At 42.5% G+C, this 22,222-nt stretch overlaps 2 protein-coding genes across 4 annotated transcripts in view; one reads left to right on the forward strand and one right to left on the reverse strand.

Moving 5' to 3' along the window:
* The first annotated feature begins 247 nt into the window (after nucleotides 1–247).
* The window catches only part of Epg5 (ectopic P-granules 5 autophagy tethering factor), a 118,889-nt gene continuing 96,914 nt past the window's right edge, over nucleotides 248–22,222 (forward strand). For all 3 annotated transcript variants that reach the window (XM_003473996.5, XM_013157170.3, XM_013157171.3), the window contains exon 1: nucleotides 248–432. In XM_003473996.5, coding sequence (XP_003474044.1) covers nucleotides 370–432 — 63 coding nt within the window. In that variant the 5' untranslated portion in view covers nucleotides 248–369. The remainder of the gene's footprint in view (nucleotides 433–22,222) is intronic.
* On the reverse strand, nucleotides 10,219–13,755 carry LOC134471785 (endogenous retrovirus group K member 8 Gag polyprotein-like). Its single transcript, XM_063231743.1, has 2 exons — nucleotides 11,064–13,755; nucleotides 10,219–10,401 (listed from the first exon to the last, which is right to left on the reverse strand). The coding sequence occupies exon 1, from the start codon at nucleotides 13,171–13,173 to the stop codon at nucleotides 12,040–12,042; it is 1,134 nt and encodes a 377-aa protein (XP_063087813.1). The 5' UTR covers nucleotides 13,174–13,755; the 3' UTR covers nucleotides 10,219–10,401; nucleotides 11,064–12,039.

Raw genomic sequence — 22,222 nt, forward strand, 5'->3', positions numbered from 1 at the left:
AAATGACTGGATCTGATCATTTTAGGATGAAAATAAGATTGTGAAGCTTTCTCAAGCGCTTTGGGGTCCCTGTTGGAACGCAGGTCTGTGAGCTCGGCAGAGACAGGAAGGGGAGCAGCAAGTAGACGCTCTGATTCCGGCCAGGGGGCGTGTCTTGCTCAAGGAGGGGCAGGGCCGCAGTTCGCAGGTGCAAAATTTGCCCGAAATGTTTTGACCCAAGTTGCTGCCCGTAGAAGCTTCGAGTTACCACCTCCAGTCAGCTAGTGGTGGAGGTTCGCTCATGTGACCTCTAGGAGGCCGGAACTAACTGGTTGAGTAAGGCGCAGGGTTTGAGCAAAACAAACGCCGACGGCGCAGAGACAGGGGTCTATGGCTGAGGCAGTGAAACCTCAGCGCCGGGCCAAGGCCAAGGCTAGCCGGACTAAACCCAAGGTGAGTCCTGCCCGGCCTCTCAAGGCACTGTCCTGTGCGCTCTGCTTCCTTTCTGTCTTTCCGCCCTCTCCAGCCAGCTCTACTCCCAGTCCTGGAGTCTGCATCCTCCGCTTCCACTTGCTGTAATTGATCCCACCACCCGTGAACGTCGGCCCCGCCCGAATTCCTCTTCCACGTCCTCCTGCTACACTTTTTCAGGAGCCCACGTTGCCTTTTCCTTCCTCTGACCTCATTGGGTTCTTTATACCTCCCTTCTTTCCTTTCTTCACCGAAGTCTAGTTTTCTGCTGTGAAGCAGCTATTTTTTTCCCTCAGCCCTATCTCTGGCTCTGTCTTTTATTCTCTGTGAAATGGGAACACTTTTCGTCCCTCCCATGCATAAAGAGGGAAGAGATCTCTTCTCCATGGGGAGGATTTTTTGAACAGTTTTGTGGAGAGCAGCAGCTATAAAGTAGACTGTCGTGAGATGCCAGCCCTCTTCACTTTCAAAATTCAGGGCAACATTGGTGCTGCTGCTATTTATATCTCATTGTCCAGATTGTTTACAACGGGGCATGAATGTCTAGATATTAAAGTAGGAGTTTCACAATAGGGGCATATTTGGATTTTTCCTATTACCAGGGTTAACCTATGTGCAGTGTTAGTGTGGTTTTAAATGGACTTGCTTAGGTGTAATCTGAATTTTCATTTTGTTCATTCTTTTGTTTCATTTTGGCCTTGAGCTCACTTTGTAGCCCAAGCTGGTCTGGAAACATGCAACAATCCTCCTACCTCAATCCGCGGACAGGTTAAATGATACCCCTAAAAGGCTTTATCTGGAACAGAATTCATGTGAAGGAAACAATGAAGATGGTATGACAAACACAGGAGGAAATTTTCTTCCTCAGAAGTGGGTGATGGGGACCAGGGATATAGCTAAGTTGCACAGTGCCTGCCTGGCAATCGCAAGGTCCTGAGTTTAATTCCTGGTATCCTCCCCCCAGAAAAGTGGGTGATGTCTCAGAGCAGGTGTAACTTAAAATTTTCTTCCCATTTTCCAATTTCGGTCCTTATTTACACTTTCTATTTCTTATATCAGAGAAGCAATGTGGTCTTTACACATGTGTGACCTGTTTATTTCACTTAAGAGTATAATCACAAAGTGCATCTGTTTTCTTAGAAATATCTAAGCATATCCTTTATGGCAGAGTAGTACTCCATTTTATAAAAGAACCTCCATTCACCAGTTGATGGGCACTTGAGCTGGAGCAGAGTCTTAACCATTAGGGTCACCCCCCCAAATGATGAAACCAAAGCTTAGAGAAGTTAAATGATACCCCCATAATTATGCAAGAAAATACAGGTTAAAGCCAGAAATTGTGAGACTCCAGTAGTATCATAATTATTTCATATATCTCTATGTGTCCATAGATAGAATGTTTTAAATGCTTAAAAACATGAAAGGAAATGCTCTCAAGTTATTTCGTGTAAGAGAATTTCAAAATTAAAAATTAAAAATCTTAGGTTTTTAAATTACTCATGAAAAGCCAGTTGCTTATTTTATTGATGCATTTTAACAGCATTGCTATATAAATAGCAGTTTATTTCCTTAGTTCTTAAAATTTTTGTTTATTGTTAAATTTTTTATTAGTACGTATTTGCAGGACCTCATAATTACATTCATCATGAGGAACTGGTGTATATACCTACTACTTTATTCTTTTTATGTCTCTTTCCCTTTTCCTTCCCTCTTGGCTGCATTTTTCTCCCATCCTGTTTCCCCCTGCTTCCATCTCTTTTTTTTTCTTCCAATTCATCTTTTGTTTTGCTTTTTATTTCTATTTTGTGTTTCTCATTTAAGAGAAATCATGCAACAGCTAAGCTTTTATGTCTTCACTTAACCTTATGTTCTCAGGGTACATCAGTTTTCCTACTAACAACTCAAGTTTACCCTTGTGGCAGATTACTACTGTATTGTATATAAATACCACCATATTTTCACTTGGGCATGCTAGCACAAGTCTGTAAACCTAGTACTTGGGAACTTGCGGAAGGGGGAATCAAGGTCAGTGTGGGCTACAGAGTTCAAGATCAACCTGAACTAACAGACCTTGCCTCATAAAACCAAAAACCATACCAAAAATGATACCAGATCCCAACACATTGTCTTCATGCATTCATTTATCTATTAAGGGACATATGGAACACTTTCTAAGATTTAGCTATGTTGAATTATGCTGCTATAAACATGGGTATGCAGGTATCGTAATACAAACACTAACTCTTTTGGCTATATACCTAGAAGGAGAATAGCTGAGTGGAATGGAATTTATTGTTTTAGTTTTTTTGAGGAATCTCCATGCTGATTTCTATAGTGGTTGCACTAGTTTACATTCCCACCACCAACAATGAAGAAGGATTTCTTTTTCCCTGAAGCCTCACCAGAATTTATCAAATTTTTTGATGATAGCCATTCTTTCTGGAGTAAGATGGAATCTCAGTGTTCTTTTAATTTGCATTTTCTTTTCTTTTCTTTCTTTCTTGTCTTTTTTTTTTTTTTGAGGAAGGCCCTTACTAGGCAGTTCAGGCTCTCACTGTGTAGTCCAGGCTAGCCTCAAACTCCCGACAGTCCTCTTGTCTCAGTTTCCCCAGTGCTAGGATTCCAGATGTGTGCCACTAAGCCTGGCAGATTGGCATGTTTGTTTTTTTTTAAATGGCCAGAGATGTTCAATGTTTTGTCATGTATTTATTGGCCATTTATATTTCTTTTTCTGAGAAATGTGTGATAATTTTAGTTGCCCATTTTTTGATTGGGTTTTTTATTTTGAGTGTTGTAATTTTTTTGAATTCTTTGTATATTCTGGATATTAGTCCTCTCTTTGAGTAATAGCTGACATGATATTTTTTCCTAATCTGTGAGTCATTTCTTTACTTTATGGGTTGTTTGCTTTACTATGCAGAAGCTTTTTAATTCAATATGATCTCATTTGTTGATGTATCTCGTATACAATTTTGGTTCTATCTAGAAAGTCTTTGCCTACATCTGTATCTTTAAGAATTCTGTTTTATTTCCCAGCATATTAAGCATTTCTGTTTTAATATTTAGATCCTTCATCTATTTTGATTTTAGTTTACTATATGGGTGAGAGATGTGAATCTAGTTCAGTTGTCTGCATGTGGAAAGCCACTTTCCCCAGCATCATTTGTTAAAGAAGCTATCTTTCTCCAGTGTAATTTTGTTAAAGATGAGGCTGCTGAATGTGCTTAGTTATTTCTATATCCTTTGTTCTGTTCCACTAGTACATGTCTTTTTGTTTTGTTTTTGTTTTTCTTTTGGCAAGACCATACTGATTTTATGAATCTGAAATTGTAAAGCTTTCCACTTTGCCTTGTTGCTCAGGATTCCTTTTGCTTTTCTAAGTATCTTGTGATTACATCCATGAATTTTGGAATTGTTTTCTCTCGTTGTGTGATGAATACTATTGGTATTTTGATTGGGAGTGTGTTAAATCTGTATATCAGTTTTGGAAGTATGGCCATTTTAACTGTATTGGTTTTGTCTATCCAGGAACAAGGGATAGTTTTTCATTTTCTGATGTTCTTTTAACTCTTTTTCAGAGTACTTTTGCAAAGATCTTTCACTTCCTTGGTTAGGTTAATTTCTAGGTATTTAATTGTTCTTAATCTTATTGTGAATGGTATTGTTTCCCTAATTTCTTTCTTGATGAGTTTATTATTAGAGTATAGGAATGCTGTTGATTTTTGTGTGTTGACTTTGTATTGTGCTATAATACTGAATTTGGTTATTAATTTTAGAAATCTTGGTTTTTTGGTTTTCCATGTAGAGAATTATATCATCTGCAAATTCTGTATAATTTGATTTCTTTTCCTCCTCATACTCCCTTTATTTTTTTTCTCTTGCCTGATTGTTCCGCCCATTGTTTCAAGAACTTTATGAGCAGTAATCATAATAGTGTTTGTCTTGTTTTTGATTTTGTTTGTTTGTTTGTTTATTTATTTATTTATTTATTTATTTGTCTTTTTGAGACAGGGTCTTGCTGTGAAGTTCAGGTTGGCCTTGAGCTCACTTTATAGCCCAAGCTGGTCTAGAAACATGCAACAATCCTCCTGCCTCAGCCTCCCGAGTGCTGGGATCACAGGAGTGTGCCACCACACCTGGTAGTGGTTCTTGATTTTAGAGGAAAAGCTTTCAGCTTCTCATTTAATATGATATTAACTGTTGGTTCATCGTAAGTGGCTTTTGTCAGATTCAGATAAGGTCAGATAAGGTCCTATTATATCTGCTTTCTTTAGAGTTTTTATCATAGGTGAAAATTGGATTTAGTCAAATGCTTTTTCTGTGTCTATTGAAATGATTGTGTGATTTTTTTTCTCCTTGCTTCTGTTTATTTGTGTATTACATTTATTGATTTACATATGTTGAGCCATTTCTTCATCCGTGGAATGACACCTACTTGGTCATGAGGTATGATCTTTGTGATGATTTGTTGTGTTCTATTTGCTAGTAGCTTATTGGGAATTCGATTTTTTTTTTTGGTACTGGGGAACAAACTCATGACCTTGCCCTTGCCAGGCAGGTGCTAATGTTGGGACCTGTGGTGTACTAACAACTAATAGTTCACTTGTAACACTTGAGCTGAATCAGTGTGATGCTAGGTGTGGAAGGCCCACCTGAGGATTGTTGCCAACAGCATAAACAGAAAACTGGATGGGGAGGTGGTGTACTGTTGATTCTCTTAGAGAAGCTTGTTGCACTGGCTTCTTGATATGAATATGGCTGTTCTCTTCATCAGAGGATCTCAGGTTCTCACTGTCACTGAAAATGACTGTGGTATATGGGGAAGCTCTGGTCCTTGCCTTGCGTGTTGCTGGCTCCAGTGCAGATCTTTTAGCCTGCTGGCACAGATTCTTCAGCCTGGTGCAGGCTTTTTTAGCATCTGCTACCGACCTTTGGGCCTTCCTACTGTAGATCTTTGATATAGACTTGCATGAGACATTGCCATGGGCTCTAGGTCTTCAGCTGTACTGGTGCGTGGGATCCAGGTTCTTAGCTGGGTTCTTTGGGTACAACGTGTGGGCAGATCTACACTTTTCTGCATTTGACTCTTTGAGTGGATATTATACAATAATCCTGTAAGTCATGTGTTCTGTATTAAATCCTTCCCCTTTTAAACTCTGACCACAATAGGTTCTTTTCTGGTTTTGTAATCAGAGTAATGCTAGTTTCTAGGAATAACTTCGGGAGTACTGCTTCTTTTTCAGTTTCATTAAAGAGTTTGAGGTGTATTGGTGTTAGGGCTTCCATAAAGTTCTTGTAGAATTTGGTTGTGGATCTCTGGGGACCTTTGTTTTTCTTACTGGATAGTGCTCTCAGAAGAAAACCCCACGCTGTTTTTTGCAGTTGAAGAGGCCATATGCTCTGCTCTCCTTTCTCCCTAAATCTCCCAGCTGTGGGTGCTTACCTTGCTTTTAGGGAGTCAGATTCCCCTCTCCATGGACTTCAAGAGCTGGGGAGAGAGTCCAAATTGTTTCATTCTTTTTTTTTTTTTGAATTGTGGACCGTCTTTCCAAATTCTCTAGTTTCTAATGTTTTCTTTTAGTTGTTTCCTGATTCCTGGTGTTTTTCTTCTACATTTATCTTTTGCAAGTTACTATTTTCAGTGTCTGAATTCTGGAGCTTGGGGCTGAAATTTGTTACTGATCACACCATTTTCTTTCTTAACAATTTTTAAAAGGTCTTGGATTTCTTTGGTCAAACCAGATATCATTGACACACATTTTTTTTTTTCCTCAGCAAATACAGTCACTAAATTTTGCCAATTTTATTTCCTATATATACCTTAATTCTATCCATTTTTGTCCTTTATAGTTGCCATGACCTTCTTCCTGAAAGGATTCTGATGAACTGGCCTCTTCACATTTATTTTTACTATCCATTCTCTAAACTGAAGCTGGATTGATATTTTTAAAAAACAAAACTGGCTGGCATGAGAGTACATGACTATAATTCCAGCACTTGGAAGGCTGAGACAGGAGGCTCACTGTTAGTTAGTTCAAGGCTACCCTTGGCTAACTAGTGAACCTAAGGCCAGCTTGACTGCATAGTGAAACTGTCTCAGAAAGCTAAAAAACAAAAAAGCCAACCAAACCAAAAACAACAAAAAGCCCCCCCAAACCAATAGTGATGCTCTTCTCAGAATCTTTCGGAGGTTTCCTATTCCCCAGAGGCTAGAGTCAAAGCATTAATTGAGGACCCAGCCTCACCCTCCTTAGCTTAGTTCTGTTACCACTGCCTTTTGACTCTGACCATGGCAGGGGTGGCTATCTGATTCTATGGTGGGTGAGAGCTGTTTGTGTCATTGAAAGTTCTAAAATGTTCACTGTCACTGGTGTCCTTCTCTGCTTCAAGGCCTTTGCACATGCTGTTTTCCCTGCCCTAACTCCTAGCTCCTCTTCATCCGGCTAATGACTGCTCTCACATTCAGTTACTGCTCGCACATTGTTTAGGCAATGCTTATACCTAGATGCTTTGTGTTACCATCTTTGTGCCTTCCCCTGCCCACCATGTCTGGCTTTGGGTCCCTTATCTCACTTGTAGTTACTTTGCCAGCTTTTCTTTTCTCCCTTAGATGGTCAATTCATGGAGAGCGGGACTGTCTTGTTTCTAGTTACCCACCCCCAACAGCTCCTGTAGTCACTTGATAGTGTTTTTTGAATTACGAATTAAATACCAGTATTGAAGCTTATTTCTAAGCTTTGTTACTTAAAAAATACTCTCATAATTTTTCTCCAACTAGTATGAAAAAGTGAAGTCCACTCAATGAGTAAGGCACTTATACTTGTCAGTTTAAGAAAATTAATTCTTTTAGAGTAAATACATACATTTCGTAATGTTGGCTGTGGTTTGACCATGATTATAGAGTTCTACATTTATGAAACCTTTACCATTTGTGACATAATTATGGCTATTTATAGAGCCACGAAGTAGTTCTAAGACTCTTTTCAGGAAGTGGATAGTGGATGTGCTGTTGTCTTTGGATAGTTAAGTGGCTTGTGGATTTTATTCAGAAGCTGGCCTACATTCCTCAAGGTTAGTCATCTGGTAGGTGACTTCATGTTGCTAGGTCATACATAGCTAGGTATCTGGTGATCATTACCTGGTACTTGAGAGGTAATTCTAATAATATTTTCATTCTTTTAGTATCATTCTTTGCTAGAGTATTCCTCAAGTTTGAGGACCCTGATTTCATTGATGTTGGCAAACTGAGTTAAGAGCTGCTGTCTTTTTTTCTTTTTGAAATGGATGTCTTACTGTGTTGGGATTACATGTGTGCACCACCATGATGCCTGCAAGGAACAGTAGATTCTTAGATTTGAATTTTTCAAAAGTAGAGAAATTTGTAAGCATAGAAAGTACTTTCATAGTTGGTATTAAATTCTGAATGCCAACACCTTAATGATAGTAAGAGCATTTAGTGATTGCTAAGGATGAACTGAGATGTGTCCTGGAAAGCTGATGACACTGAAATATTTTCAAATCCCCAGTTTCCCTGCTACCTGCCTGAGTGATTTTTATTTTCATCCCTCCCTGACCTGAATGGTTGTGAAGATAAAGGGGTGATGTCTTTCGTTAATTAGTTCCTTTTATGCTTCCTAAGAGCCATTAATTTGTCAAACACATATTTATGGATACCTAGAACCTGTTCTAGCCGCTCAAGATACAAAAGAGAAAGAAAGACCTAAAACAGTCTGGCCTTAGAGGAGCTTATATTTTAGATTAGAAGAAGACAGACGAAAGCCCATCACACAAAACCCATTTAAAGATACATATACATCAATATATGTATCAGTATGCAGTATATATGTGTGTGTATATCTGGTACACACACACATAGATGTGTCTACTGTGGTAGAAGGTGATAAGTGCTGTGAGAAAAAAGATAAAAGAGTTGGAGAGTGCTGTGAGAGGTTAGGTTGGGTTGCAATTTTTTTTTCAATTTTAAGTGGGCATGGTTGTCCTTTAATGAGGATGACTTTTTTTTTTTAAGGCAAGATCTCACTGTGTAGTGAAGGCTACCCTATGTAGCCTGGACTGGGCTCCAACTCAAAATTGTCTTTCTTAGTCTTACAAGTGCTGGGATTACAGGTGTGCACCACCACACCTAGCCCTGAAGATGACTTTTAATTGAAGACATGAAAGAGCTGAGAGACTTCACCTGTGGCTTTTTAGAAGGGTTCTAGGAGGGAAGGCTCTGTGATAGTTGACGCTTGTCCTATTATAGGATCTACTTGGTGGCAGTGTGGTTAGGGTTGAGTGGGGGCGGGGCGTAGGGATGAAGTTAGGAAGCTAGGCCTTTTTAAGGATTAGTGCTTTTACGCTGATTGATTACACATTTACTTCTGTGTTTTGAGCAGAGTGACATGATCCAACAAATGCTTTTTTTTGGTCTTTTTGAGACAGGGTCTCTATGCAGTTTAAGCTGGCTTTGAGCTCACTTTATAACCCAACCTGGTCTAGAACTCACAAGGATCCTCCTGTCTCAGCCTCCGGAGTACTAGAATTACCATCATGCTGTCCAGCTTCCAACAAATACTTTAAGTGATCATGTGTTTTCTTTGTGGAGAATGGACTGTCTGGGGTAGGGATAGAAGCAAGGAGACTATCTAAGAGACTTAGAATTATTCAGGCAAGATTGGTGGTGGTGGCTCCAACCAGAGGTAAAGTTGGAGAGAAGTGTTTTCAATGTGAGTGAAGAGGATTTGCTGAAGTTTGGACATGAGATGTGACAGCAGTCAAATGAGGGGAGTCTGAGGTGGGTAAGATAGTGGTACAACAGGTTTTTGGGGAAAAATAGGGATTCAGTTTTGGATATGTTAATTTTGAAATGAAAATTTGTTAGATATTCATTCACTGGCAAAGGCACGTAAAAATGAGCCATAAGGTCAGATGTGTTTCCAGTGCTCTTTGCCATGCCAGATGGCATTCTGCAGGTGGTGAAAGAATTTACCAGTAGTCAAGGAATATAGGAGGAGAAAAAGTTTATTTAGATTTTTTTGAGGTTTTGCTATGTAGTTCAACCTGGCCTTGAACTAAATATGTTGTAGCCCAGCTGGCCTCAAACTTGCGGTGATCTTACTGCCTCAGCCTCCCAAGTACAGGAATTACAGGCTTGTGCTACCACTTCTGACTCAGTGGAGGAGTTTTTAAGAATGGAATTTCAAAGTTAGGGTTAGAGATTGGGGTTTTTATAAAAGAACAAAGACTTGGGAAAAGATGTAAATTAGCATATACAGATACTATATTTTATAAAAGCATTTCTCAGAGTGTCCTGGTTTTTTTTTTGCTAATCTAGGAACACCTGTATTTAACTAAAGTTTATACATTAGAGTTGCAAATTACCAAGGCCTCTGGCTTAAGTCTTAAGAAAAGACTTAGATATGTCTATCTGTGTGTTTTTAGCCTTTTTGGGAAAGGTATAATATCATCTCAAGAAAAGAAAGGATAGTTTTTGTATTTACTTTTTTATCTTGTGCTGTTTAGTCCTCATTGGTGCAGTGTGTTAGGATCAATCCAGTATGTGTTGGGCAGAAGTGTGTTGTCTAAGATATTTGGGTGCAGACAATTTTAACCCTTTTGTCACCAGAGTTTAGGTGAGAGTTGATGTTTTAAAGTCTAAGCCAAGAAAGTATGGGAAGGAAGAAGGAGAGATGAAACAAGCAAAATACCGCTCATACAAGTGTCGATGTCCGCTCCCGGCCGGCAGGAAGGACACACGACACAGTCTGGTAGTGGACAACCTTTTCTTTTTATTCTTCTTCTCCGTACAGCCTGCCCTGGGTTCTCCCAGCTGAAGCCTCCTTTGGTCCGCTCTCCGCGGCTCCTCTTGTGCTTCAGTCTGCCCCGAAGCCTCTATCGGTCCGCTCTCTGCGGCTCCTTCTGGGCTTCTACTTCCGGGCTTCTATCTGGCTTCTTCTTCCGCCCAGGGGTGGCACCGGTATATATACGGGTACAGTGTCCAATCATGTTAAAGTAAGCAAGGCAAGCTGATTGGCTAACATCATCAGTTGCCAGGCAGACTATATTGTTGAGCGGGTTGTTTACGCGGTAAGCAGGAAACTAACATATTCGATGGGAGGGGTAATCTACCTCAGGCCTCACTCTTTACTACAGGCCTCACGTCCGCCAAGTGAGGCGACCGGGCTCGGGGCTGCGGCTCCCAACATCTCCCCCTTTTTTATTTTTTATGAATGTGCGCATCGTAGCCCTTCCTGGACTGGGTGCAGAGGCTTATGCCCTATGCGTAGGCCCACCGTAGGTCCTTGGCTTAGACCCTGGTCGGCCGTCCCATGGTCTGCCAAGGCCCTGAGGCCCTCGTCCTTTTTCTAGGGCCAGGCACAAACTGGACGGAACCTGGATGCACACAAGCTTGCACTCATTTCCTCTCCGTAAAGAAATCCCCTCGGAGAGAAATTTAGACCTGGGCAGCATCTAACAGTCCAGCGGCTTACGTGCAGGATGGGGTAGGGCCTGGCTTAGGTCGAGTCATGCTGGGGAGGCACGCTCTTACCCGTCATTGACTCATCTACCCTGCTATATCATAATTTTTTAGAGGAGGAGTGTGGGAAGCTCACCGTCCCTAGACTCGGTCGTAGGCTAGGCGAGCGAGCCATGCATATGCCTGAGGATCTTCTTGTCCATTTCGGGCTACCGCTATTTCTATTCATCTTGTTGGTTGGTCTGTGATGGATCTCCAGTAGGGCAGGTCTGATCTTTAGTCGAGGGCTTTGTTGTCCGTGTCAGTCTCTCCGGTATCCACAGTGGTTCTCGTCCCGGTTCCTGTGGGAAAACACAAATCGCGCCTCGGTTCCAGCTGACCACTGGATCCGGGCCCATCCACTGTCCTGTCAGGACATCTTTCCACTTCACCCACCCTTTATGGTTGGGGGAAGGGTTGCAGTGCTCCACAGCTGGGGAGCGATTATCATTATTTAAATTTAAAAAATTGTGTGTGAATAGTGCCATGGATAATCGTGCCTTTGGGGCCAGGCCTTGGCCTACTCCCCCTTTTTGTTTTTGTAAAATTTCTTTGAGGCTTCTATGAGCCCTCTCAATGATTCCTTGACCTTGGGGATTGTATGGGATACCATGTTTTAATTGAACCTCCATCATTTTGCAGAACTCATTGAAAGCTTTGCCTATATAGGCTGGTCCATTATCAGTTTTTAATATTTTTGGTTTGCCCCATGCGGCCCAAGCCGCCAGGCAATGATTGATCACATTAGACACTTTTTCACCTGTTTCTGCTGTTGCAAATATGACGTGAGAACAGGTGTCTGTGGAAACATGAACATATTTAAGAGTCCCAAACTCCTGTATATGTGTGATGTCCATCTGCCAAACATCACCAGGGATCAAACCTCGAGGGTTTACTCCCCCTTTTTGTTTTTTATTTTTTATTTTTATCTTTTTCGTTTTTTTTTTTTTTTTTTTTTTTTTTTTTTTTTTTATTGGTACCAGGGATCGAACTAACAACTGCACACTTGCAAGGCAGGCGCTTAAGCCGCTGAGCTAAATCCCCAGCCCCTTTTTCCTCGACCGGCGTTTTTCTCAGCCTGCTCGGCAGAGTAGCCGCCCATGAAAATACCGTCTGCCCAGCGGCGCGACGTCATAAGACTGCGGTCGCGACAGAGTGAAACGGGGCGTCACTTCCTGTGCCGGCTGAGGGAAGGGAGGGTTTCCTGTGGCGGCCTCTCGGCGGGGAGCCGCTTTTAGAAAAGAGCTCCAGGGCGGAGCGGATGGCTCTCTATCTCCTCCCCGCCAGAGAGCGCCGGGGAACCGAGTCTGACCATCAGCGCGCCGACCCTCTCCCACAAGCATTCTCTTGTTCCACCCCCGGTCTCCCCGATTGGCGTTTCTCTCAGCCTGCTCTGCAGAGGACTCTGCATACCAGGCTCGCCAATCCAGGTAACCACCCGAGGGCAGACACGCCCCCGCCAGCTGAATCCAGTCCGCGGGGGTGAGGGGCCCAGAAGACAGATTCTCCAGCATGGCAATGGTGTAAGGCGCAGTCGGCCCAAAGGTTGTAACTGCATTTTTAAGTTCTCTAATCTGCTTTATCTCAAAAGGCTCCCATACATTGCGTCCCTGGCCTATAGCCACTTGTACAGGAAATATCCCATAGGGGTCACTATCCATCCCAGGTGGTGGATGTACCTCATGAAACAAGCGTCTCCCCTGCCAAAGCCACCTGTGAAAATACCGATCCGCCGGCGGCGGAGCATAAAACGGCGGCCGTGATTGGGCGGAGAATGGGGGCCCGTGCATCACTTCCTGTTCTGGCGAAGAGGAAGGGAGCTCCCGGGCGGCCGCCCCGCGGCGAGGGATCGCCTCCGGAAACGGCCCCCGAGGTGGGGCGGAAGGCTTTGCCTCCCTCTCGCGCCGGAGCGCACTCAGGAGCTCTCTACTCTTCCGCAGACCCGACTCCTTATGGAGCGACTTAGGCTCCTGACAGCTGGTCTCTTTGGCCTCCTTGCCATTCAACTTTCCCTCGTCCTCGGAGTCAGACGACTCCGAGGCTAGAGCCCCGTCCTCCTCCTTAGCATCCTTGTTCCCCTTGACGGACCCCTCTCGGGAGCTCCCTGACTGGGCCTGCTCAGATACCCTGCGTACTTTTGTAAGCTCTTGAGAGCTTTCTCCACAACCACCCTCGCTCTTAGTGCCGCTACCTAGCATGTTTCCCATTTTTTAATATGTTACTCACCGCGTGAGGCCCAAGGAATCCGCCACTTACGCGTGAGCCTGAGGGGAGTCTAAAAGCCCTGTAGGTGCGCGCCACCCAGAGCCCAGGCTTATCCCCAACTCACCTGTCTCGCAGCTCTGTACTGGAGCGTTGTCCACTTCCACGTCTCGGGGGTGATCAGTCCCCGGGCGGGCCTCCAAATGTCGATGTCCGCTCCCGGCCGGCAGGAAGGACACACGACACAGTCTGGTAGTGGACAACCTTTTCTTTTTATTTTCCTTCTCCGTACAGCCTGCCCTGGGTTCTCCCAGCTGAAGCCTCCTTTGGTCCGCTCTCCGCGGCTCCTCTTGTGCTTCAGTCTGCCCCGAAGCCTCTATCGGTCCGCTCTCTGCGGCTCCTTCTGGGCTTCTACTTCCGGGCTTCTATCTGGCTTCTTCTTCCGCCCAGGGGTGGCACCGGTATATATACGGGTACAGTGTCCAATCATGTTAAAGTAAGCAAGGCAAGCTGATTGGCTAACATCATCAGTTGCCAGGCAGACTATATTGTTGAGCGGGTTGTTTACGCGGTAAGCAGGAAACTAACATATTCGATGGGAGGGGTAATCTACCTCAGGCCTCACTCTTTACTACAGGCCTCACGTCCGCCAAGTGAGGCGACCGGGCTCGGGGCTGCGGCTCCCAACATACAAGGAATAAGATTGTAAGAAAAACATCAAAAAATTGTAGCCAAAGAAAAGTAGAATTTGTATTCATAGCAAAATGTGTGATACGTATTTTTCCCAGAAACTTTTCTACTAGTGTGGATTCTTGCATATCCCAAAAAGAGCTGGGAAAATTTTTGAGAGTTTTTGATTGGATAGTTGGGCTGAAGTACTCTAAAAGTCATTCTGTGCCAGGCATTGTGCTACTTAGTTGGGATCAGAAAAGAATGATAAATGGACCCCACCTTCTGAAATAATCTGATAACAGTGTATAAAAGGAGAAAACTGAACTATCATTATTTGTGAAGAAATAACTCATCATTTAAGAAAGGAGAGTTGTAATTTTACTTAGTATAGTTCATAGAGAAAGAGCTGCATGTGATGAGTAGAAACTTCCCACTTGTTTTTTACAACATAAAAATGACTTTATTTTTTCTGATTACGTATTTCTTTACTTTTTTCTCGTGTCTAAAACAGTATGTATTGATAGAACTGTGGGGGACCAGTGGCAGCTGAAAAGATAAGTATGAAATATAAATGACCTTTATTTTGAGAATGTGGGGAGAGACACCCCCATGCCCTGGGGCATGGCATCTCCCCCCGGGGTCGGCAATCTCTCCGTGGAACATGTGGAGTGGAGGCATATAAGTAGCCTAGGTTTGGGTGGAACCTAAGGGCCATTAGTGATGCACAGGTAGCCCATTGGTGTTTTTTTGGCGCCATAGGTAAATTCCTAGGGGTGGGGAAGATGGAGTTCCTTGGTTCTGCCTGAGGCTTTACTGGCTACAGTGTCCTGTCTGGGCCAAAGCTCTTTCGTATCCCATTTTATGATTATTATTATGAAAAGGGGTGAAGATTTCTCTCTTTAACTGCTTCCTGCTGGCAGATGGTGCTGTACTGGGGTCTAGGGGAGTCGGCAGGATGACGGTTTATGCCCAGGTAGAAGCTGGGACCACGTGTTTTAGCCAGGACAACTTCACTGGTGAATGCACGTATGTTAGACTGGAAAAACAAAGAGACAAGATGTTATGAGGAGGCATGGCACTGTCATATTTAAGGACCCAGGTGAGGTAAAAGGGAAGATGCCTTTGATTTAGACATGTCATTATATCAGGACCATGTTGATGTAGAAACATTTTCACGGTAAGGCAGAATTCTGAAAATTAAACATGGGGTTAGGAGGAGTGAAGTTATGAGAGGTGATTACTCCCCCATCTGAAAGGGTAAAAGTTAAAAAGGTAGATGGGTAAAACTTGTCTCTGGTCCAGGAATTGAACTGGAAAAAATAGGGGGAGCAGGAAGGTGGTGGCTGTACCAGTATAGGGAAGGTAAAGGCCAAGGCTTTTAGGGATGTCACGTTTAACCAAACAGCTGAGGGTAGAAAGAACTAAGACAGCTGTCACATAGAACATTATGAAGATGATCTTATGAATGATGTGGGAGTCTTTAGGAAAGACTGTTAAGAGTCCTGCTGTAAAAATGATCATTAATAGAATGTAAGAAATTATGAACCAAAGTGGATAACAAAACATGACTTAGCCTGTTAACTGTGTCTGTGAGGCCCGTGAAATGGAGATGGGTGGGTGACAGAAGATGAGATGACCACTCAGAATGATCAGATTTAGGGCTGGCAGGGCACCGCTTAGCCTGAGTGATGTGAAACCAGTATGGCAGTCTAGCACTTTTGATCACTGTTGAGGTTGCCAAGAATATCAGGTATGGATCGCTCTAACCTGGCTGTAGTCCTTGGAATGATTTGCTGTAACAGAACTTTAACAAGTATATCAGCAGTTTCCCTGGTTGTGGGAAAGGCTTTTATATATCCTGAAAAAGGATAAACAAAAGAAGACAAAATTTATCTGCCAGTCTTGACCAGGGTTGCCTGAGAAATTGGTGACTAAGAAAGGAAGGAGGTGGTCTAGCGATAACAGGTGTAAGTTGTTGAGGCCTCAGTGTCTGGGTCAGCCTATATAAACACAAGGGAATAAAAGGCATTTTAAGATTTAGGACTGGGACCTGCACGAAATAGGTCCTGTTTATAAATGGCATAGGTTGACCCTCAATGTCTCTTAGATATTGAGGACTTATAGCGGCCTGAAAACTCAGGAAGAACTCTGTACATATGGCCTCTATGTCCACAAGTATAGAGAATGTCTTACCTGAGACTTTTAGTGGGACTTGGACTCTGAAATGGACACCCATAAAGGGGGCTGTTGTTGGCCCTAAGCCCTGTCCGTCTTCAGCAGCAAGTTTAAGCAGATCTGTCAGTGATGAATCTGGCAGTGTTGGCATTTCCTGTGAGGGCTAGAAGTTAGGATGGCTTACCCACTCTCTGGTGGCTAGGGCAATCCAGTAGCCCTGGGGTAAGGTCTCAAAGAACGCCAGGATGGGGCACTCTCTTGCCCAATGTCTTTTGCTGCATTTGAGGCATGGTCCATCGGGGGGGGGGGCAGGCAGCTCCACCTTGTTTTGTTTTTCCTCCAAGTGTCACAAGTGTTATTGTTATCTCTGTTGTTGAAAACACGAAAAGCCATGTTAAGGTCTCTATGAGGTTTGAAGGTCAAATTTTGCTTTTTTGTTTGGGATCTGGACTATAGTAGAAGGTATCTGTAGAATTAAGTAAGTATGCAGGAGTCAAATATAATCAACAGGGTATTTACAATTTTAGTAATGACTTCCCATAAGGAGGACAGGTCCAGAGAATTTTAGGAACTGACATGTTATTTATGTCATATATATGAGTATCTCTTTATGTTATTAAAATGTCTAATGCCATCTGATTTTTGGAGGATGGCCTGTTTAATTTTTTCCTTTTTTATTTAGGAGAGAAATCAGCTATAGTGTTATTTAATATCAGTTGAATATAGTTAATTATGGCTTGGTGGAGGGCTGAGCCAGGGCAGGCAGATAGGCTGGGAAAAGGTTTAAGTTTGGCTTCTGCTGCAGTGTCAGTTTTGTTGTTTTGCATGCATCATATAACCCTTGTCTTGGAAAAGAGCTAGTGGTTCCCAGCAAAAGGAATGTATAAACATCCCTAACCTTAGTTGTTAAACAGGAGATTGGTGACAACACAGTACAAGACAAGGCAGCAAGCTCAACACAGAACACCATTGGTGGCTCACAGCAAAAGGAATCCACAAATACCTCCCAATTTTAGTTGTTAAACAGGAGATTACTAAAGGCTTTGATTGATATACAAGGCTGGTAAAATTACCAGGTGGCCACTGTCCCGTTCATCAGCCAAAGTCTTGTCTATTGCTGGCTTATTTAACTTTGATTAAATGGTGTGAGAATTGTAAAAAAAATAGCATCTCTGAGCCAAGCTGCCGAGCTGCTGTCTCTCTGTTCCTGTTTAAAGCAGCACTTGTGTTTGGGAGACACACAGTGCCTAAAGCACGATGGAACTCTGAGGTTGGGCGGGGCGCACCCAGGGTGGGGGCATTTGTCATGGCTGGAACACAAAGGCAGCAGAAACAATCTGAACTTAATATCTGAAAACACAAACAGCATCAGATCAGCAATATAATGAGTTACGTGTTGCGCCTGTCTTTGCTGGCAGACAGAGCCGCGCTTGAGCCTGGGGATGGGGACTGGTCTGGCGAGTGCAGAGCATGCCCAGCATGGGGCGGGGCATGCAGTGAAGGCAGGTTGAGCACCAGGATGTAGTGCGCGGGGCGGGCTGGGACTGCCTCCGGAAATGTGCAAGGCGGAGGTGGTGCCTGTGCTGGCAGTGGCGGCTTGTGGCCCATGGGGGGGGCCCCCTGCAGAGCTGGGAGGCGGAGTTCCAAGACATGCCTGAAGCTGGGGCTGCTCCCGGAGGCGTGGCCAGTAGCTGACCGATGTGGAGCTGAGCTGCCACGTGGAGCTGTAACTGCTCATGGGACACATGGATTAGGGTGCAGCGTTAAAGTTGAACCCGCTGGTAGACCTGGAGCGCGGCATGAGAGCTGAGATACTGAGTATGGAGTTGGGGGCAGCGTGAAAGCCCAAAGCAGCTATATCTCCCAACACTGTTTGGAATGGAGTACGGCATGAGAGCTTAAAGTAGGCCGTGCATGTCTCTCAACACTGGGCTCATTTCGGCGGGGAATGGGTCACGCACACAGTGGTGGGGGAAGCAGAGAGGAAAGGCCACGCTGAGAAAGCTCTGAAAGGCTGTAAGGAAAGATGCTATTATCTCTTTAAGTGTAAGGAGGAGGAGGGATCCTGGAAGAGCGGGAAAGAACATACATTCCCAAAACAAAGGCTTACAGATAAAGAGTTTTGTAAACTTGTCCTCAGTGTGATAAGTTATAAATAGGTATGGTTTTACAGGAAGTGGTCCCCAAGATAAAATCTGGGGTGGGGTCTGGCCCACGGAGTTATAGCCAGATGAGGCAACGGACTGTGGTCTGCTAAGTATAAGTTGTCACTTTTTACTTATAGACCGATCGGTATATTATGGTTCCAAAGCTTTGTAATAATTGTCCGTCACCAGTATATACGAGTGGATTTCACGTGGGTTTAGTAACAACTCTGCCCGTGAGAACTTAAAAAGCTCTGAAGGACCTGAGAGTCTTTCATTGTGGACATAGACTGGCCCAGGAAGACTCTGCCTTGGGCTATCTGAACCCAAAGGATGTGAGAGTCTCCTAGTGTGGACACAGATTGGCCCAGAAAGACCCTGCCTTGGGCTAAGGACATGAGTGCGTCTGGGGAACCCACAGAAAGGGGGAGAAAACCCCCCTGGGGCCTGGCCCAGCAGCAATCTCCGGGGGGTTGCTCACCTGTGGTAAATTGGGTTGGTGTTTGCGAACAGGCAGCGACAAGTTTACAGCTCCCGAGTGTAGAAGTGAGGAATTAATGCAGGATGCAGTCTGGTTCTGGTCCTGAACGGCAGAGAACTCAAACTGAGAAAGCCCCAGGAGTCTTTCATCTGCCGTTCCCGATCAGGGGACCATATGATAGAATTGTAGGGGACTGGCAGCGGCTGAAAAGATAAATATGAAATATAAGTGACCTTTATTTTGAGAATGCGGGGAGAGACACCCCCGATCCCCTGGGGCATGACATCCCCCCCCCCCCCGGGATTGGCGATCTCTCCGTGGTACACGTGGAGTGGAGGCATATAAGTAGCCTTGGTTTGGGGTAGAACCTAAGGGAGCATTAGTGATGCACAGGTAGCCCATTGGTGTTCTTTTGGCACCATAGGTAAATTCCTAGGGGTGGGGGAGATGGAGCTCCTTGGTTCCGTCTGAGGCTTTACCAGCTACAGTGTCCTGTCTGGGCCAAAACTCTTTCATGTATCAGAACATATAGACACACACAGAGAAATGTATGTCCTAGAAATGAAATGCCTAGAATTCTATCTCCTGGAAATAACTGTTGGTAATAATTTATTGTGTGTTCTGCTTTAGCTTTTCCCCCTCTACACCAACACTTCTGGGCATTTTTACTATAATGTGTAGTTAAGTATGTTTTTCTGTGTTTATTATTGACTTTCACTTCTGTATAATTTTTCAATTATACTTTCTCCTGTTGAATGATTTTAAGTTTGTCTCTCTGCCTGTAACTTACAAGGAGGTAAAAAATAAGACTGTAGATTCTTCCTGATTTGCCTAACCATTTTTAGTAATAAAAATGTGTTTGCTTAAAATTATAGGCATTAATTTTTGTACATTGGCCCAATAATGGATTGAGTTATATGTGGAGTTGTTTAAATTTTACCTCACAATCTATAATGATTATTATGTATATAGTATGTCCTCATGTATATTTATCATTACTTATCTGAAGTAGGCAAAGTAATTGGAAACTGGGTTTCTTTTAATCTTGAGTGAAATGGAATTTGTTTTTCTCAGTATTGGGGATTGAACCTCGGATGATACTTGGCTAGCTCGCTACAACCCCAGCCCTTCAAGAAACTTAAAAAAAAAGTCTTGCTAACTTGTCTGTTCTGGCCTCAAACTTTCAGTTCTTTTGCCTTATTCCTCTTGAGTAACTGGGATCACAGGCATACACGAGGAGATAGATTTATACTCAGCGGTGAAATTTTAGTTTCTTCTGATTTCATTGCATCTTCCTTGTGTTTTCTGAGAAACATGTAAAGATAAATTTTCGAGTGTCCCAGACCACATGGTTAGCATTAAGTATTTTGTGGCTATCTTAGTGATTTCTTCATTTTAAATTCCCATATCAGGTGATACTCCCCTAACACAGTTAAGGGTGAAAACATAGGTGAGTTCCACCCACATGGGAATTAAAAGCCTAAACAAGGTTTATATTTGTCTTGGAGGGGTAGAATTTTTTTTTTCTTTTTTTTAAAGGGAAGTTTCTTCATTGATTATCTAACTATTTTAACTGTTGCTTTTAAGGGTTGTGGTTTTTCCTGGGAAGGTAGATATATCTGCATGGTTTGGGTTTGGGAGTAGTGACTGGAAGAGAGAAGATAAAATTGCAAGGGCAGTCCTGGAATGGGGAAAGCTTTGGGATGAAATGGTGGAGGGACAATAAGAGGTTTAAAAACTGCCCAAGGGACAGGGCGCAGAGATCTTGGGTGGTGTGTAGATCAGGGGAGACAGGGTTTTCCAGGCCAAGATTGTTTGGTCCACCTTATGTTTGCTTTTAGCAGTCTTCTTCTTCCTCCTTAGTTACCATGTAACATCCCAAATCCTGGGTAAGAGGGAAACAACAACAACAGAAACTAGCTCCCTCTAGTTTACATTCTACTCTTTATTTCCTTTTCATTGTTTTTTTTTTTTTTTTAAGATAGGGTCTTGCTTTGCAGTTTGAGCTGGCCTTGAATTCACTTTGTAGCCCAGGTGATCTTGAATTTGCATCAGCATTTGGAGTGCTAGGAGTGCTGGGATTACCACGCTTGGCTTCTTTTACTAATTCTCTGTATTACTCCAGTTTTAGTGTGTGTACTGTTGAATCAAACACAGGTCCTAATTTCTGTATGTCCAACACTTATTATTTCATTTTATACAGTAGTTACCCTAGAGGACTTGTGTTATCTTATTGTGGCTTTTGACTTGCATTTCTCTAATGGCTAATGATGTTGAGAATCTTTCATGTGCCATTCATACATCTTCTCTGTAAAAATGTATATTCAGTTCCTTTGTTTTACAGTTGGGTTTTACGTCTTACTACTTAGTTCAACAAGTTCTTTGTGTATTCAAAATATTAATACCTTATAATTGATTTACAAATATTGTCTCCCATTTTGTGGAGCTATCCTTTCATGTTTTGTTTTGTCTTGTTGATGGTACATCAGCCAGGAGGCTGATCTCTTTCTCAGTGATTTCACTTGTTGTAAAAAAATTTTTTATTTTGATGAAGTCAGATTTTTCATTTTGTTGCCTATGCTTTTTGTTTCATGTCTAAGAAGGCTTTGCTTAACTAAGGTCATTGAAAGTTATTCCTATTTCCTTCTAAGAGATTAGATCTATGGTTTTCTTTTTATTTTTTTTTGCAGGGTTAGGAATCAAATGTAGAACTTTTTAAATGGTAGGCAAGTGTTCTACCACTTATCTTCGCCCTTGGGCCCTCATCTGTGATTATTTTAATTTTTATATATGCATCCAATTTCATTCTTCTGAAATGAGAATATATAGCACCATTTGTTAAAAAGATTTATTTCCTGTTGAATTATCTTGGCACTCTTGTTAGAATTAGTTGACCGTAGGCAATGTTTTTATTTTTGGATTCTCAGTTCTCTTTATATTGATCTATTTTTCCATATACTAACCCTATATTGCCTTCATTGCTGTAATATTATACTAGGTAGGTTTTTAAATGCCAGTGTGCATTTTCCAACATTGTTTTTTTAAAAAGTTGTTGTGCGCATGTGTGTGTATGTGTATGTCTGTTCTAGGTTCCTTATGCTCCCACATGAATTTAAGGGTCAGGTTGTGTATTTCTGCAAAAAAGGAAGCTGGGATTTTGTTAGGGATTGTGTTTAGGCTATAAGTGGACTTGAAGAGCATTGGCATCTTAATATTGTAAAAGACATGGACTGTCTTTCCATTTGTTTAAGTCTTTGATTTCTTTCAATAGTGTTTTATAATTTCAGAGAACAAGTTTTACATTTCTTTTGCTCAATTTATCTGTATTTTGGTTTTTTTTTTGTGCTATTGTAAATGAAATTGTTTTATTTATTTCATTTTCTGATTTTTCAACTCACTAAAGCTTGTCCTCTGCCCTGACCAGTATATCAACATTTCTCTCACTCCCAATAACTATTCTCCCTTACTTTTTCTTCTGATCAATCTTACAGTCTGCAAAATCTGTTTTTTGTAATGAACATGCTAAACATCACAGCTGAAAAAAATGAGGCTACTTTTTTGTTGTGTTTCTTTTTTCCTTTT

This window comes from Cavia porcellus, unplaced genomic scaffold (assembly GCF_034190915.1).
Source record: "Cavia porcellus strain 051 isolate PalLab524CR breed Dunkin Hartley unplaced genomic scaffold, mCavPor4.1 scaffold_20, whole genome shotgun sequence".
NCBI classification, from domain to species: domain Eukaryota; kingdom Metazoa; phylum Chordata; class Mammalia; order Rodentia; family Caviidae; genus Cavia; species Cavia porcellus.

Bases quoted from the DNA above. Each gene is read 5' to 3' on its own strand.
- LOC134471785 (XM_063231743.1), bottom strand. From the start codon at position 13,173: ATGGGAAACATGCTAGGTAGCGGCACTAAGAGCGAGGGTGGTTGTGGA.